The sequence below is a fragment of the Aulostomus chinensis genome, chromosome 22, assembly GCF_037954235.1.
Source record: "Aulostomus chinensis isolate RoL2024-O1b breed Wild chromosome 22, RoL_Achi_v1.0, whole genome shotgun sequence".
Taxonomy (NCBI): Eukaryota; Metazoa; Chordata; class Actinopteri; order Syngnathiformes; family Aulostomidae; genus Aulostomus; species Aulostomus chinensis.
The window spans coordinates 1,573,151-1,591,361 of NC_141341.1; the positions used below are offsets into that span (position 1 = coordinate 1,573,151).

At 49.7% G+C, this 18,211-nt stretch overlaps 1 protein-coding gene across 2 annotated transcripts; it reads right to left on the minus strand.

Moving 5' to 3' along the window:
* Window positions 1-327: 327 nt before the first annotated feature.
* On the minus strand, window positions 328-17,853 carry LOC147240240 (phosphatidylinositol 4-kinase beta-like). 2 transcript variants are annotated; one of them, XM_086193326.1, is made up of 14 exons: window positions 17,507-17,853; window positions 13,952-14,425; window positions 12,766-13,301; window positions 12,215-12,658; window positions 9,289-9,516; window positions 8,461-8,718; window positions 8,106-8,212; window positions 7,865-7,969; window positions 7,568-7,691; window positions 6,710-6,823; window positions 6,470-6,621; window positions 5,350-5,482; window positions 5,065-5,185; window positions 328-4,581 (listed from the first exon to the last, which is right to left on the minus strand). In XM_086193326.1, the coding sequence occupies exons 2-14, from the start codon at window positions 14,412-14,414 to the stop codon at window positions 4,400-4,402; spliced, it is 2,967 nt and encodes a 988-aa protein (XP_086049452.1). In that variant the 5' UTR covers window positions 14,415-14,425; window positions 17,507-17,853; the 3' UTR covers window positions 328-4,399. The 2 variants fall into 2 exon arrangements, with proteins under 2 accessions (XP_086049452.1, XP_086049453.1); XM_086193327.1 differs by lacking the exon at window positions 17,507-17,853 and adding an exon at window positions 14,530-14,611.
* Window positions 17,854-18,211: the final 358 nt, after the last annotated feature.

Sequence of the window (18,211 nt, forward strand, 5' to 3'; positions counted from 1 at the left end):
TGTTGTTTACGTCAGTCTGAGGTCAGCAGGGTTAAATTCAATCACACCTGACAACCTCGTTAAAAAACCTGATGAGCCTTGACCGCCGCGTTTGAAGGAGTCGAGAGCTGCGAACTGGAGTCACGGCCGTCCTTGTCCACTAAAACTGCAGTGAGCGCTGAGGTCACGTGTGTACTTCAGGTGAAGACGCAAACAATCATCCAGCCAACGAAGCAACTCGCTTCACCTGAGACGGCTGTGAGAGGCGGGAAGATGCCGCGCCATCAGAAGGGTTTGTGGTTCTTGTGCGTGTTGTTGGAAGTCACCAGACAGTGGAGGAGCCCCGTGCAGCTTTAATGGTTTAGTGTTTAGTACCAACAAAAATGAAACATATCAAGGATCCTTTACAAACAACACAAAACCGATTTTCAATTAGAATAAATGCACTTAAGAGTTTTCACATTGAAATTCTTGAGCTGATGGAAGGAAGAAAGAAGGCAATGAAAGGTTTCAGTCGCAGAGACGAGTTTCAAACTCGCGAGTGGTTTCTTCTGTCACTGAAGTGGATGGTCGCTAACACCGAGGATCAGGTGCTAGTGGTTACGTCTGGATTCATGTTTGCTACCAGCAAAGTTATTGCTCTTGTGAAAATGTGACGAGGAAAAGACGACGGGCCTGAGCCCCGCCTCTGAGCCGCTGAACAGCCACGTTCACACTGCAAGCTTTAGATGTTCGCGTTCACTGTTCAAATGAGGAGTTTGTCACATGCATGGACGGACACCACCTACGATGTCACGCAGCATGCTGCCCTGCAGATGTTAGAGACCAGTAGGTGGCAGCAGCACACAACGGCTGGTCAGCCAGCTGCCAAAGTAAACACCACAGAAGAAGTAGATCCTAAACCGTCTCAAGGCTCGACTGTTCAGACTGAAGTCAGATTGCAAGTCAATCAGATTCTGTGGTTTGAGCTGTTCGCCCCCGGTAAATCAGACTGAGCCACGATGTCTGCAGTGTGAACGTAGGCAGATACCATATAAAAGCACTTAGAACGCCGTCCCCGCTCCGGTTGCATTGATAAAGAGTTTGTACCGTCTGTACATCTCAAGGCATCGATTTTCTCACAGGAAAACAAACTCACTTCATTTACATACAAATTCACAAAGGAAAGGACGGAGCACGTAGTCGCTGTCCAAATCATTCGACTGGTAAACTTTAGTCACAGCTGCTGCTCAATTGAGCTCTGGATAAACTAGCAGGCTAACAGCTAACGGCTGGCAGGCTAACGGCTAGCGGACAATCACGTGATCTGTGCTTCTCTTCAAAAGTGGTCCAAAAAGGCAAAAAATCCCTTCACTGACAGCTGTCAATCATACGACAGTGACAGCAGTGACTTTATTCCAGTATCAAATGTTACTGTCTGCTATTGATAATTATGAACAGCAGGTGAATATTAATTAATTTATCAGTGAAAATGATTTAAAGATGATCGAGAAAGTTCCATTTGGGAACAAATTTTCCATGATTAAGTTCAAGTAGCACTAGCTAACTAGTTAGCAGCTCTGTGGTTATGTAGCTACTAGCTGTATTATAGTGATAAAACATATATCAGCCAACATGATTAAAAAAAAGCTTCTGCCAAACAAAACCTCTGGAAGGAGGAGAGTTCCATTTCACATCATTTAACAGCAAACAAACTTAGTCAAATGTCAGGACTTGGTTTTTTACTACCTTCAGATTCAAGTGATAAATCAGAGCTAGCAAACTAGCATCAGAGCTCAAGTTCATATTCTTCTAAACTATTCAACATTACACCAAATTGCTGTCATCAATATTCCCTGCGTTGATAATTAATCATTTACATGACAAAGGTGCTCTACAAACACTGCCAGAAGAAATTGTTAGCTCGCTAATTAGCCTGTTAGCTAAGGTCAACAGGCCACTGCTCTGCTGTGACAGTCGCTCTGAGCAGCGTTTAGCCTGCTGGCTAGCATCTGGTCTTCTATGACAGTGTTTACAGTCGATGACTGAACCCAGCCTACGTTGGTGACACTTCAGCTAAAGCTAACGTTCGTGGTACGTCACCAGACAACCTCCGAAACGTGTCAAATCAATTATTTGATTACTTCATCCCAGACTGCCGACCGAGAAGATTTGAGAAATTTCAAAGCTCATTGCCGCTACTCTGTAAAGACACGAATAATGGCCTTGATTCTCAGCCAACGTTGATTGATAGCTGTATCTTACTGGAATAAAGCCACTGGAAGAATCAATTACATCATCGTGAGTGTCGAAGCTTCTAGAAACATCTGATCAATACAAGAAAGACAATGTTAGTTTTTGTGGAGTTAAAAAAAACCATTCACATATCCAGGAGACTGGTCATCGCTGATCTCGTAAAGAAAACTGACCCGTCCGTCACAACGGAGAAACAATCAGTCTTGCTCGTTTAGCCAGCTGCCTCCCGATTGGCTGGTGTCACAGGAATGTATCGAAGAGCCAATCAGGGAGGGCGAATGTCAAGCGGTTTTTAAATCTACAATATATGTAACAGACATGTAACACATGTTTAGTTCAGAGTTAAATACAGATGTACAGTTAGTGGAACACGGACAACAAGTTGCATAAATCTGTTGAAAACAAAGAGTTTCCCTTCAAGCTGGCTGCCATTTTGGCTCAAAACGGTGAGGAAACTTCCAAACTCCATCTGAAGACGTTGATGAAGCATCCAAGAAAATGTTCCTTTAAAATTCCACACTGTACAGTTTTGTTGCTGTTAGCATCCTGAACATGATGTGTAGTGAGCATGTCGACTGAAAAAACACGAAAACATGACAATTTTCTTTTGAAATTCAACAAGGACTTTTGTTAAACCACAGAACACCAGAGAATCACATGAGTTCATCGGACGTGGATTAAATAGATGGACAGATGATATTCAGTCGATTTTTCTTTCAAACCAGACGTTTCATCAACTCATAAAAACTTTTCTTCCTCACAGGTTAAAAACATTTGGCATGTGGGTGGAGCAACGTTAGCGTACTTGTTAGCAACTATATTGATATTAAAATTGACCACGTTTGTTGGCATGAATGTTTACCGACGGCTGCGGCGCAGGTTTGCTAGCATCAAGACATACTGCTAGCGTTAGGTGACACAAAGTTAGCTGCCAATGCTACTCTCTAGTAAGCTAATACGCCTGGTTAGGGTGAATCTCAACACCCAGCTGAGGCCCACAGGGATTCAGCCCAACTGTTTCAGACTCGGCGACTTAAATTTGTAAGAAACGACAAACATTTTTAGTGTGGAAAAAAAAAGTGCAACCATGCGAATGTTCAAATTTTTCTGATTTGTGAAAAATGTCTGGTGAAAATAAAAAAATCCACTGAAATGAAACATCTGGAGGAAGTCGTCTCACAAAGAGTGAAAATGTTTCAGTCTTTTCTTTCTTTGTGCCAAAGGGACAGAAAAACCGCTGAGTGAAAAAACAACACGGAGGTCACGTTGTGCTTCACAGGGAGTTTTTCTGCTTCTGTTCTTCAAGAACAAACGCAGCGCTGCATGCTGGCGACCTGCTGGCGTTCACGCCAGTCCTCATCGGCCTCTGACGCGACGGTTCAGCTGAAACGGGTTGCAGTTTCACCACCAGGATCCAGAGTTTCACACCGCTTTCATTTGCTGACCAACAGTTGGAGATTAAATTAATTGTTTTTGTTCTTTCATAAAAAGTTCTCGTTGATATGTTTTAGAGTGCAGTTTCAAGGGTTTTTTTCTATTCTGGAAGTTTCTGTTAAACTTCACTGCAAAAACAGCATTCACATCTTGGACGTTTCGAAAAAAGTTTAAATAAATTTTACTGTGAAAACGAGATGCCGAGTCATAAATACGGGAACACGAATGTTTTCAGGTCTGCTACACGAATCAGACTGTTCTAGATTTTGAATGAGCTGACGGACCTTCAGGATGTGTGAAGTCACGTGGGACGAATTCGTTAAATGAGGTCATGTGATGTCACTTCTCCCCTAACAACTTCAGCAAAGTCTCACAAAAACATCAAAACTTCCCCGTCGACCAGGACCCAAGCGTCCATTCATCTGATGAGTCGACTTTTTGGTCGGCAGCAAATTGTTTCAGCATCAGAGTTAAACGATAAACGCCTCCCGCTCGGCGTGGGGCGCTCACCATCGAGCTCAAACGTTCTGCTGCAGAATGAAATCCAGTAGAACCCAGTAAAAGTTCCTGTCAGGTAGCAACATCTGGATGCTTCCAGACAGTTTAGTGTTCCTCCACAGATACTGCATTTTCCCAGTGGCACCTGAATGCAGCATCAGCGAGACGAACGAGAAAATAAATCCAGTAAACTTCAGTCGAGCAGAAAAGAGGAAATTGCCCATTGTGGGAGACGTTTAACTCCGCCTCCAGGTCACATGATGCCGTTGGTGACATATTGGAAGGAGTCGTAGAGTTTGGTGGTGATGGAGCGCATGGACCCGTCCACTAGCTGCTCCACCAGCAGCTGCAGCTGCTCCTCCGTCAGGGACATGTGGAAGCGCTCCTTCAGGCTGCGGATGGTGCTGGAGCCGTGGAAGCAGGGCAGATGGGACCCTGGGGGGTGGAGGTGGGGGGGCACATGACCGGGAAGTTAACACAAAAGAAAAAACTGATGAGACTTTCCGGCAATCAGTTTTCGCTGACATGAGGTACAGGACTGGACTTGTGAAACAAGAAGAAGAAGAAACAAGAGAAGAAGAAGCAGCAGCTCCAGAGACTCAGCAAACAGACGCACGTCATGGTTCTCCAGGAGGCCCGCGGTCCAGCCCCGGGTCCAGTCAGGAGGACGGACCAGGACCTTCACTGCTGGTTAGTTTTAACGGTGAACAATCAAAGTAACAACGCAGGAGTCAAACAAGAACTCTGAAGTGATGAACACAAACATCACATCGGGTTCTCCTTGAGGGTCGGCCTTCCATGGCAGCGGTCAGAGCTCCACCCTCACCTGCTGCGTGATTGTTAGCTGGAGGGTCGTGATTTCAGGACTGACAGAATCTCTGTAGAGCGAGTGTGTGTGTGTGTGTGTGTGTGTGTTACCTTGCTGCATGATCTCCACGATCTGCAGGACCTTCTCCATGTGCTTCCGGGCGGCGATCAAACCCTGAAGCATCAACATCTTGTAGTAGATGAACATGTCTCCGTCCAGACCGCCCATCACCTGCGACACATGAGCACCAGCCAGTGTGTCAAACTGCTCGCAGTCCTAAACACACCTCAAACACCGGACTGACTGTCTGCCAGCGCCTCTTAGCAACCAGAACCTTCATAAGCCTGTGAGCCATCAGGTCCAGATTGACCCGCCGGCTGGAACTGGCTACTCACGTCAACAAACTCCGAGGTGAGCTTGAAGGCGGACGTCTCGAAGCCGAGGTTACGAGGAGAGCTGGACAGGATGAAGCCAAAGTCGATGTGGATGATGTGACCTTCAGAGTCCAGCAGGATGTTTCCGTTGTGTCTGCAGATGAAGACGGAGACACAATCAGGAGTTAGACGGAGCCGCAGAGTCCTGAGGATCAGTCTAACCCCAGTCTAGAGGAACAACTCTGTGTCACAATACCTCGTCCCTGACACCACCACTTCCTGTTGGACCACAAACACACCTCATCTCTTTTATGACCACTTCCTGTTGGACCACAAACACACCTCATCTCCTTTATGACCACTTCCTGTTGGACCACAAACACACCTCATCTCCTTTATGACCACTTCCTGTTGGACCACAAACACACCTCATCTCCTTTATGACCACTTCCTGTTGGACCACAAACACACCTCATCTCTTTTATGACCACTTCCTGTTGGACCACAAACACACCTCATCTCCTTTATGACCACTTCCTGTTGGACCACAAACACACCTCATCTCCTTTATGACCACTTCCTGTTGGACCACAAACACACCTCATCTCTTTTATGACCACTTTCTGTTGGACCACAAACACACCTCATCTCTTTTATGACCACTTCCTGTTGGACCACAAACACACCTCATCTCTTTTATGACCACTTCCTGTTGGACCACAAACACACCTCATCTCCTTTATGACCACTTCCTGTTGGACCACAAACACACCTCATCTCCTTTATGACCACTTCCTGTTGGACCACAAACACACCTCATCTCCTTTATGACCACTTCCTGTTGGACCACAAACACACCTCGTCTCTGACACGCTCTGTTGGCACTGGCCAAACACAGTGCAAGTACTGGACCACGCGGTCTCGTGGTCGGCCACATCAGCTACGTTACCTCATTCGCTCCCTTTCATTTCTTGTGGTCCACCTCTCTGGTGCGCTGTGAGCCGAACGCCCCAAGGAGCGAGGAGAGAGAGAGTTGGCCTTCAGTGGGTCTACATCGATGCTCTGACGTTCTGTTGCTAAGCTTATTCAGAGCTAAAAGCACCCGCTTCCATGATGTCGTCCTTTGACGCCTGTGTCTCACCTGTCTTTCACCTGCAGCAGGTAACAGATGAGACTGTATCCTGCGCAGCTCTGCACGAAGTTCCTCTGGGCCGTCAGAAACGCCTCGGTTGTGTAGCTGCCATGTTCCTGCAGGAAGTAGTCGAGCAGCGAGAGCTGACTCTGCTTACGAACCTGGAGACAGGAAATGTACCAGCCAGGTGAGTTCCAGACATTTCCTCGCATCAGGTCACGCGAGAATCCAGCGTGTGCGTTGACGTACCTGGTGCAGGGAGACGGCGTTGAGGACGGGTTCAATCATGCCGCTGTCCGATGACATCACCAGGATCTTGTAGGGTTTGATCCACAGAGGAATTCGCTCCTGCTGCCAGATGGACTGACGACACAAACACACATCACGCTGGCGTCAGAGTGACAATGTGACCTTAATGTGCTGAATCTCTCATGTTTAACTCTTCCCCGCCATTTCTGGCAATCAGTGTTCACTGTCCTGTGGTAGAGGGCGCTGTCGTGCAGCGTGTGACAGAAAACTACACATCTAAGCCCACAAATATGCACAAGAGAAGCTGTGGAAGATGAAGCCGTGCAAACAATGAGCGAGAGATGGAAATAAACCCCGAAGCCAATAAAAACATGTTTTGTCTTAAAATGATTTGATTTTTTTCCAGGAAACACGCTTCGATCTTCTGACACGTTCAATTTTTCTTCTACAAACCCTCTGTAATGAAAATGTTCGGAAAAAAAAACTTCTAAAAAGGTTTTAGGAAAAAGATGGAGAGTTCATGAGTCCAGGGGGCGTGGCTCAGAGGTGGAGTGGCCGTCCCTCACTTCCCCCTGGTGACCACGTCCAAGTGTCCTTGAGCAAGACACTGAACCCCTAACTGCTCCTGATGGCCCTGTGACGGACTGGTGACCCGTCCAGGGTGAACCCCGCCTCTCAACCAATGTCAGCTGGGATAGGCTCCACCCCCCACCCTTAATGGATAAGAGGTAGAAAATGGATGGAAGGACGGATGGATGGAGTGTAGAGTCTCTCACTCTACCTGGGAGAGAGAGAGTGAAGGCCAACAGTGCCATGATGTCTGGGAGTTATGATGTCACGGGGGTTATGATGTCATACCTGCAGCTGTCTCAGGACCTGATAGGCCAGCAGCTCCTGGCGCAGGTCGTCTCCACACTTCACAATAACTGAAAGCAGCCGCCAGTTGGGCAGGTGACCGTACGGAGACGCCTCACGGATCCGCCTGCACACACACACGCACACACACCTCTAATGGTCAAACTTTTTCCCGCCGCTAGCGCCGGGTTTATGAACCGGCTGCTTCTGATGACAAGACGTCTGAGGATGCTCTTTGGTGTCGTCAGGAGCCACCAGAAACTGTGTGGAGGGTTCAGCTCGAAGCAGCAAACAACCCACCTGACTTTCTCCTCCCAGGGTTCTTTGAGGGCCACGGCTGACGGGTCCTCAGGGTCCCTCCTGAAGGAGGTCGGCGTGTGAGCGAGGTTCTCTGACAGACGCCGTCTGAGGAATAACAGCAACACAGATATGTTTGTGAGGACATTTTGAGAATGAAGGTCTGAACAACATTTAAAAATACTAACTTCATGTACAGCTGGGGGGGCTGGTTCTGTTTAGGGGCGGGGCCTGGGATGTTTACCTGATGTCTCCAGCGGCGATGAACACCGGCTCTTTGCTCTCGAGACTCGTGATGCTGTCAACTGAAAACTGACTGATGTTGTCACTGCTGCTGGTCTGAGCCTCCATCTGAGACAGACAGACACACACACACACACACACACACACACACACACACGTTAGAGCTGCATCATGCAGTCACAGATCTCAACACGCCAGCATTTCATGTATCTTTTCATTACAATCAAACAGTTCAGTGGAGTTTGAATTTCTTCTTCTCCTCTTTTAGTCGAGTACACAGTGGCTCTTCCTCACGTCCTCTAACTGACCTTCAGGAGTCGCTCAGGTTCAGGAGGAGAAACCACGAGATGTCATACCTCCACCTGCAGCTGACCGATGTCGTCGGTGGCCCAAGCTTCGTCGTCGTTGTCGTAGTTTGGGACAGTGGAGAAACTTCCTGTCCGATGCTCTGACGTCATTCCACCACCGCCTCCGTTAGTTGCCGCGCTGATTCCACAATCCAGGTTCTCAGCGGACCGAGCAGAGTGGATCCTGGTCTCTGGGATCCGAACCGGAACGGCAGAGGTCTCGAAGCTCTCGCACTCCAGGACCTCCACGTACATGATGTACGGCGCCTGGTGAAGAGGGACAGAATGAACATGATTGTGAGACGTGCAGACGAATATTCCCTCTGGCCTCAAAACAAGACGACCTTCATCATCATCTTCATCGCAGCTTCAATGCTGCCAAGGTTGTTGAACTGGTTTTTGAGTTCCAGCCAATAAAAGCTTTACTTTTAAGTTAAAAATTGAAATTCTCACTTTAAGGGAAAACACCTGAAAAACTTTGCTGACTGCTAATTAACAAACATTAGCATTCCAAGCTAGCTGGTCAACATAATGTGTGGTAGAATAAAGCACGTTAGCATGCAGCTCCTGTAATTAACAGAAAACAAGTCATCATCTGCAAACATGGAGACCTTCAGTATCTTTACAAACATCAAAATCCACCAAACAACTGATCAGATCAGCAGATTTGACATTTTGTTCTTGTTTTACAAATCAGTAAAGTCAGGATGTTAGCATGCTACCTTTGCTAATGAGCACCAAGTCCAGCAGAGGTCCGTTGATATGTGACCACAAACCAAACAGAGTCAACCAGATGCTGATCACAGCTGTTCTGGCGTCTGGTGTGCGTCCGCTCACCTTGTCTTTGGAGTTGAGAACCACGGCCTGCGTGTGGGGGATCCGGCAGACGTGGTGCTGGTGCTCGGCAGTAGGCAGCCACACCCGCGCCGGCAGCTTGTGGTTGAGCAGCGAAAGCTCGGAGATCAGTCGCTGGGTCTTCTGCTCTTTGGTGGGCAGAGTGGCGAGACGCTTCCCGATGCCCAGCAGAGACTTGACAAACTCCCGCTGAGGACGCAGGCGATCCGGCTGCAAACAACATGGACCAGTCAGAGGAGACGCCAGCGTCTGCATCGGCGCCAGCGCCAGCCTCTTTCAGGGCGTTCTGACTCATTTGCACAACTGATATTTTACTTCATTTGCTTTCATTAACAGTTTTGTTTCTTTCATTGTAAAATAAATTCCAGAGGAAAGAAGATGAAGCAAAACTTCTGATGATGTCTGTCCACCAGACAGCGCCACGCTGACAACTGGTTTCCATGGAAACTGCAGCTGGGAGGCTGCGTTCACTGACAGCGCTCTGACTCATATTTCAGGTCTTCCTGAGCTGCTGCATCATTTCTGTCTCTGCTGTAGTCATGTGACCGAGAGGCGGCTTGAGTGCCACATGATCCTTCCTCCCCCAGACGCCTCCACCCAGGAGCAGCGCTGAGGGGGCGTGGTTTGGCAGCTCCGGGGTCGGACACATGGAAACGTTTGGGGAGGAAATAAAAGACAGGAGAGGAGGGTGAAGATGTTTATGTGACCCAGATTCTGCAGAACCAACAGAGACAGGAACGGACCGCTTCACTCTCCAGAAGAAACTCAGACGGCAGGAAACGACTTTAATCATTTGAAAGGTCACATGACGAGGAAACAGCTGGAATTTACATCAACCAGCGACTCTGAACCTGAAGCCTTTCAAGCATCAAACACAAACACGAGCAACATGTTCATCGGCTCCACTGATCAACTGGTTACTCTCACGAGCAACGCTCTCTGTACATCAGCCGCTCAGCACCAGGCGGCTACAGACGCAGCTAGTAATCAGATCAGAGAACAGCAGCAGGAGGGACGTGGTGTCATACATGCGGGAGCCATTCGATGATGTCACTGTACACGTGACGGCATGACATCCTGTTGCAGTGGCTCACAAAGACCAGACGGCACCAGTCCAGGTCAGGTCCAGGTCCAGTTCATCATCAGCTGATTACCAACTGGCACCGTTCTACTTCTGACTGGAGGTTCCAACGTTCCCTCGAAGGTGGAGGGAAACGCTCACCTTCACCTGTTCCGAGCGCCGTCTTCATGGGCTCATCAGACCAACCTCACACAACTCCAACCTCCATTAGATGTATCAGCTTGTTGGATATTTTGAAAAGACCCAGCGTACCTTTGTGCTTCCTGTTTTAAAGCCCCTCCCACTGGCCTACAATCCCACTGACACCAGGCTTTTGTCTCCAGAGAACAGGTCAGCTTCTCCTCGCAGGTCACATGACTGCAGTGGACGCAGGGCCTCACCAGGTTTAACACTCGTGAGGAAAAGGTCTAAACTTTGCATCAGGAGAATTTGTTGTGGACTTCCAAGTACACGCGTGAGTTCACCTCCATGTTGTACATGAATGAATTTACATCTTTCAACGGGCCACCTCGTCACGGCTCCATCCAGAACTATGATGTCATCACTAGGGGCCTGTGCAGTTTTTTGTTGTGTCTTTCTTATAAAATTCTTGGACGTGATCAGAAAAACTAACACAAAAATATCGGCATCCTGCATCAGCCATCGCCCGCTCTTCAATCTCCCCCTCCTCCTCTCCATCACCGCGGCAACCTGACACCTGGACAGCCAGGAGTCACATGTCTGACTGTTTCCTGCCTCAGCTCCTCAGGGCGGATCAGATGTCTGATCTGATTCTTTGCGTAAGCAAACACTGTGATGAAAACAAGGAACCAGGTTTTTACAGTCAAAAACACCCTAAATCTCACATTTCACTCCCCGAGGTTAAACAGCAGCCATACTTTTATTGTGGAAGTGCACTTCCTGCTATATTTGCACTAACCATGAATTTTGTCTCATCTGATCAGGTTGTTAAAACTCAACATGTTAAGAGAAGAAGACCAGTGTTTGTCCCATGTGACCTGGAGAGTCAACAAGATGCAAACAAAAATTTGATTCCGTTCTGAAGGAGATAAACACGCATGAGGTCACTTGAACCCTACAAACCCGTCACATGACACGGGATCTATAGGAGATCTTTTCATCGTGGCGCTGATAAGTGCTTCTTCTGCTGATGAACCAGAAACTGTCGGCTAATCTGAGATCAGCTGCTGAGTTTGGCTGCCTCGTTGTCTCCAGGGTTTTTATTTTTTAAGTTTTCAGTTTACTTGTCAAGAAAAAAGGCCAGACACGTTTTTGTCCTCAATTGTTTTGGGCCGCAGACGTTGAGATGCGGCCACCTGCTCGTTGACCAGGCAGGAACTCTCTCTTCTCCTCTGATAACAAATCGGATCATAAAGAGCTCATTAGTTTTATTTTGAAGGATCTCTGGGACACACGGTGATAATAAGAGTGTTTTCTCTCCCTCGCAAATGGCAGGAATGACCCAATGTGGCTCTCAGCCAATCACGTTGCAACAACTTTGCACGTGACTGAACCGTCAGCCAAGAATGTGGCAGTTCAGCTGAACGGCGGAGCTCGACGGCTCCGGAATGATCACAGCAATGACGACTTTTCCTCTTACATTCAACGAAACAACTACGTGAAGGTCAAGGCCCATAACCAGCAACAGAACTAGTAGAACAACCAGTAACTCCAGTGGTACCAGTGACACCGAACAACCAGTGGCCACAGATCCACCTGTAACGCCAGACGGACACATGACTTCCATGTCTGGAAGAATAAACTGACCTGATCGACCAGCAGATCAACGCCTCTGATCCCCACAGAGCAACAGAGACGTGTCCTCACCTCCTCATGGACCGCCTCCACCTTCGGGTTGCTCCCCGTGCGCCGGAGGCCGGCGCTCGACCCGCCGCTTGCTGTGGTGGCATCTGATTTGGACCTCTGGTGGGTCCTCCTGGACGGGGAAACAAACACCTCTACGTCCCCAGGAACGGAGCTGTCCTGAGCAGCGCCGGGCGACGGCGAGGCCTCCACGTTACTGCTGTGGTGTCTCCGATGACAGCGGCGGTGCAATGGCGAGGATGCTGGGCTGTCTGATGCCGAAACTGCTCGTGGAGTGTTTACGCTGGAGGAGGTTGTGACGGGCTTGAGCTCGTCAGAGAGGATGAGTTTACGGAGTTTGGTGCCTCTGGAGTGGCGCTGGGTGGAGATGTGCATGTCGGAGGAGTACGCGCCCAACAACCACGCCGACAGCAGCGAGAAGGTTATACTGGTGCTGCATCGATGGATCTGACGGGAGAAGCAGGTCACATGTCAGCACAGCACAAACACAGACAGGAACTTACAATCAGACACGCATCTCCTCCTCCTTCCTGATCCGGCACGTGCAGACTCACCAGGTACGGTCGGATGGCGTCGCCCACCTCCGTGTCCATGTGCACATACATGTTGAGTAGCTGTGGCAGGTAGAAGTCCACCTCACTGTCAGGGAAGCTGAAGAGGCGGTTCCCGATGTACGCCTGCACCCCCGGCTCCTTCGACTTGTAGAGGTAGGAGATCGCCATGGAGACGTCAAAGAGCTTGGACTCAAACAGGCGCAGAAGCCACGACTGTTTCGATGATGATGGCGTCGGAGGAGACTCCGGGCAGGCGGGAGCGGATGGCTCCGCCCGGGACATGTCTCCTGGGACAGTGCTGTCCTCCTCATCCACCTCATCCTCCTCCTGGATGGAGCTGGTGTCTGGACTGATGAGCCACTTGGGATTGGAGCGCTCTGGCGAGTTGTTGAAGTGAGGTGCTGGTTCTTGTTGTTCTTGTTGTTGTTGTTGTTGTTGTTGTTGATCATCCTGCTGTTCAGGTACGTCCTTGTTCTGTTGTTTGACCTTGAGGAGAACTTCCTGGCACGCCTTCAGAGCCACTTCCGGGTCGATCACTGGAAGTAGCAAACAGAGATCTCAGACATTAGAAGACGATGAAGGAGCCAGGAGCCTTGAGGCGGTGCCTCACAGCACAGATGTGTTGGACGTCTTGATGATTTAGTCCAGAACCAGAAGCTCTAGGACCGGGAGGGTGAGAGGCCCTGACAACATGGAACCCTGTGGGCCTCAGAGACCAGAACTCCAAAATAAAAAAGGTCTTGAGTCCAGATGTTCAAGCTGCGGCAAAACTGGACCACACAAACTGGTTCTTCAGACCTTCTGATGGGCTGAGGAACCTGGAACCAGTTGAGTACTCTCAGCTGGTTCCAGGTTGTGTTGAGTTGTGCGTCATTGCTGTGATACGTCAGATGTGTTGTCAATGACACTGCAGCTGCTGGACGAATGGTAGGAAGTGTTAGCATAGCTCAGTCACTGAGACTCAGGCTAGTTAGCTTAGCACAATGACTGGTTGTGGGTGGGAAGTGTTAGCGTAGCTCCGTCTCTGCCTGCATTAATATCAGGAGGGTTGTGTGTAACCATGGTGATGAATACCAGTTTAACATGAGGACACGTTGCCGGAACTACTTTCCTGACTGGGCGCAGTGGCAGTAAACCATCACCATAGTAACCTGCTTATTTATGTTTGCTGTGATGTCACAGTTACCTTGGTCAACCCCAAGGTCCATCTCCATGGCCTCCTCTGAGATGACATCGAGGGGAGGGCTGGGGCCACGTGGTTCACCGCCGCTGGATGTGCCAGTGCTGCCGATGCCCTCGCTGGCGCTGCTGCTGCCGAGGCTGCCGGTGCTGCCGATGCTCCCGCTGGGGCTGGAGCTGCGGGGGCTGGCGCTGGGCGAGGATGGCTGCTCGCTGTTGGAGGGTGGGGGCAATTGCAGTTGGGGGCGGGGGTGATGGTGGCGATGGTGGTGGTGGCCGGGGCAGTCAGATGAGCTCTCAGAGCAACATGAGGAAGAAGAGGAAGATGAGGATGAGGAGGCACTGGAGGGAGAGGAGGGGCAGGAGAAGGTGGTGGGGGAGGAGGTGGGTGGAGGGGGGAGGGCTGTGTGGGAGGGGCTCAGGTGGAGAGACCGCAGAGCTGGCGACAAAGTAACCCTGGCGTCGGCCATCTTGGAGGAGCCTGCAGGAAACAGGAAACGACCTTGAGGAACACATCTTGTCATGTTTCTCCAAAACAACGTTAAAATGAATAAAACCCGAAAAGAGAACGAGAACGAAGCAAACCTGCAGAGCAGCACCTGCAGGCGGAGCGGCGCCAGGTGCCACCCACCACGGTGGGAGGCCTTACTCAGCCTTCCATTTGGACCCGCAACAATTGTGTTAGCATGCCAACAACTAGCGTTACGCTAACAGCTTCGAGTCTCATTTCTCTTTTTTTCTCCAATTTCTAACACATCTTGGTCGTCTGATGCTGGTGGTTCCCAGCGAGCCTCCAGCGCGAGCAGAGGTTTCTGTGTCCTACCGTCCAGGAGCAGTGACGGTTGAGCGGAGCTCAGAAGAGGAAAGAAACAGGGACCGCAACAAGTTGGTGTTCCCCAGTGTTCCCCCTAAAGCTAAATAATCCAGTCAGAAACCCTTTATTCCTTGCAGGAAATTGTTGGATTGCAGTGCTCCGTTTCACAGTAAAAACAATCTAAAATGAAGAAGAAGAAAATAGAAAATCAAGAATATCAAGGAGATATCTTTAAACAACCCTGCTTTAACATTCCTGAGCACATAAACAGTTTGAGCTGCTACGCTAACAACACAACTGCTGTGGTGAGTACTCAGGATTGATCTTAAACTGGGATTATTGCCATGATTCTAGTAAATAATCCTGCAAACGCAGGCACCGACCGGACAACCAGTGAGCTCGAGGGCGAACCTCCTCACCAGAACCAAACCCAGCAGCTCCTCCAGGGGTTCTGGTTCCCCTTCAGCCAGTTCCTTATTTAGCAGAGATGTTCGAGGTAAACACAAACCCCACGTCTGCAGGATCCGAGTGTGTTTTCATGGTCATGCGACTTTGCCTCCCCCACACCAAGAGTGTGTGTGTGTGTGTGTGTGTGTTATGTAATGTCCTCCTGTCATCACAGCTGAGCAGGAAGTGAATAAATCTGACATTTCCACCTCAGACGCCACCGCCTCCCTCACCTGCTCATCAGTCCTGACACCAGGAAGCCAAGGTAACGCTGAAATATTCATGTCCACCGACCCCCCCCCACAGCGACGCGTTCCCAAGGTTGTTATTCCACCGTTTCCAGTTCTAACATAAAACGCAGTTTTCAGTCTTTGGGGCTTGATGCTACACTTCCTTTCTATGATGACGCTTTCTAAAGGGATTCTGTTTCCGTGACGACGGCGAGTGAAGCTGGAGCTTCTTATGTTGTTTACAGGTGGAGACGAAGAGTCAGGCAGTTAAACACGACATGTGACTGATGGGTCGGCCCCCGGCGACCCCTCCAGTGACATCATCAGCACCTTCAGCTGGCAAACGTGTGAGGAAGAGACAGCTGAGTGTGATGTCATGGTGCGTGCGTGGGGCCTCCACGCCGCTGACATCTGGAGACCATCACACACGCTCATTAGCTAGTTCAGCCCTCCTTGTGAGGACGTTGCACATTCCCTCGCCTCTTAACCCTGAAATGACCTCAGAGCTGCCGACTGGCAGCAGTGTGACACACACACACACACACACACACACACACACACACACACACACACACACACACACACACGCGCGCTATGGTTGTCGTTCTGGTTCGACATCCTGACATGTTCCTAGAGCCTCGGACCTGGGTGACTCTCCCGGTGCTGGAAACGCTCCCGTATGAGGGCCCACATCAGGGTCTCGGCCCGGTTCTGCTCCTGAGTCAAATGGACCGCGTGTCTGCTGCAGCTGCTCCGCCTCCCAACGCCACGCCTCCTCCTGTCCAACCTGCTCCTCCTCTGACTGCAGCCGTTTTATTCATCTAAAAAAATGAAACTCATTCCTCTTTCGTCAGCTCATGCACTGCCCCTCATCCTGACAGGCACGCCTGGCGTCAAGCTCGCTGTCCACGTGATGGACCTTTCCAAAACTAAAATGACTGAAAGGATTTACGTCTGTGGCTCATTATGACGTCTCTTCTGGCTGCGTTTGCCCCTCCGACGAAATCACAACCCGGTTCTGTTCGATCCAGACCGAAACCGCCTCAGCAGGTCACATCAGGTTTTAATTCAGGGCACCTAGGTGGCTCGCACTAAACATGGCCGCCGTCCCCCCCCCCTTGATTTGGAGTTGTTGAGGTAGGTTGTTAGTTACTCCAACATTGTGAGCTCAGGTTGCCACCAAGGGGGCGTGGCCACGGCCAGCACCTTCCACCCAAGTTAGAGGAGATGATGTCAGATTGTTTGGGTCACCTGACCTCCAATCAGTACCGATGAAAACTTTCACCTCAATAATGACCAATGAACCAACGCCTAGTGGTTCTGATGGCTGAGGACTGCAGCGGTACCGCAGGTTCAGTGGATTCCAGCTGCTGACGGAACCAGAACTTTGATTTAGAACCGAACGGATGTGAAACTACACAAACGTGATGGTTCGGTCTGACGTCCTGGACTTCGTCCGACCCTGCGGCTTCTGTTGTTTCTGTAAAGTTTGAGTGGCTCAGCTTTGTTGATGTTGACGATTCCTTCCTCGGCTACGTCACACACACGTCACGCGGCCAGGCTGCAGCCGGACACGTTGACTGCTCTCAGAACTCCTGAGACAGAGAGCAAACCGGAGAGCCTCCATGTTCCAGTACGTCATCATGTCTGTCAATCAAGGAGAACTAGAACCCGTCAACCGTTCGGTTTGGACCTGAAGGTCCCGGATGAAGCGGCAAACTTTCTCGCCGACATGAAAGTTCGTGAGTGAGGCGAGTTGCGGTGGATCGAGTCTGCAAATTCACCTACGTGCTTGTGAACCGACGGCTGGATCCAGCGGTGACCGGTAGAACCACGCCGGGTCTAACGGACGGAACCAGCCGCTCCCAGGCCGGGGAGGAGGAGGGGAGGCGGCCGGGGGTCTGGACAACAACCGGAGGAGCAGTCGCCAGAGGCGCCGCTCCCTCGGAGCACAGGTCGCCGGGGGGGGGCAGCGGCAGGTCCGCAGGCCGAAGCTTTCGCCCCGGAACTCCCCGACGACACACTCTGCTCGCGGCCGATTCAGCAACAACAACAGACGGACGAGACCTACCCGGTCACCGCGGAGACTCGCTCCGGGGAAGCGTTGCCTGCCTCACGGTAAGTCCGGTCTCGGTCCCAGGAAGTCCCCTGTCGATTCCAGGATTTTGGTCCGGGTCTCAGGCTCGGAAACAGTCCATCAGGCCCGGATTTTACGGCCTGGTTCTACTCGGGTCCGTCGACTCGACGGGCTTTAAAGTAGCAGTGACGCAACATCCGATAATCATACCGCATTCCAACCGGGCTAACACTTCCGGCATGGATTTACAAAATAAAAGCAAACATGAAGCCAAATTGTGTAAAGCTCCACTTCATCTGAAGAACTTCCACAATTATCAGTTCATTTATTGATTGAAATTATACTCACAGAATCAACCAATAAAACCAATAATGATAATAAGTAAACAACTAAACTAAATTTGCTCAATTAAAACACTTTTTGATCAAATTTATTGCAGCCTGGCTTGTTTACTGCATTTATTAACAATCACTTCAGAGATAACTTATCAATAGTGAATATTGTTTCTTACAGTTTAGTGAACAGTTGTTTAGTACAGGTACTTTGTTACTCATCTATTACTTTTGTGTATCCATACTTGAGTCGTGTGTGTACTTTTACACTTCAGGTACTGCACGTTCCACTTCACATTTCACACTTCATACATTGCATTGCTCAAAAACTTTAACATATTTAAAGCATATTTTAATGAAAAATTAG

Bases quoted from the DNA above. Each gene is read 5' to 3' on its own strand.
- LOC147240240 (XM_086193326.1), bottom strand. From the start codon at position 14,414: ATGGCCGACGCCAGGGTTACTTTGTCGCCAGCTCTGCGGTCTCTCCAC. The intron at 6,824-7,567 runs GTATGACATCAT...TTGTGTCGTCAG, and splicing joins AGGTCCTGAGACAGCTGCAG to TCCATCTGGCAGCAGGAGCG. The intron at 4,582-5,064 runs GTAACACACACA...TCCACCCCCCAG, and splicing joins CGTGGAGATCATGCAGCAAG to GGTCCCATCTGCCCTGCTTC.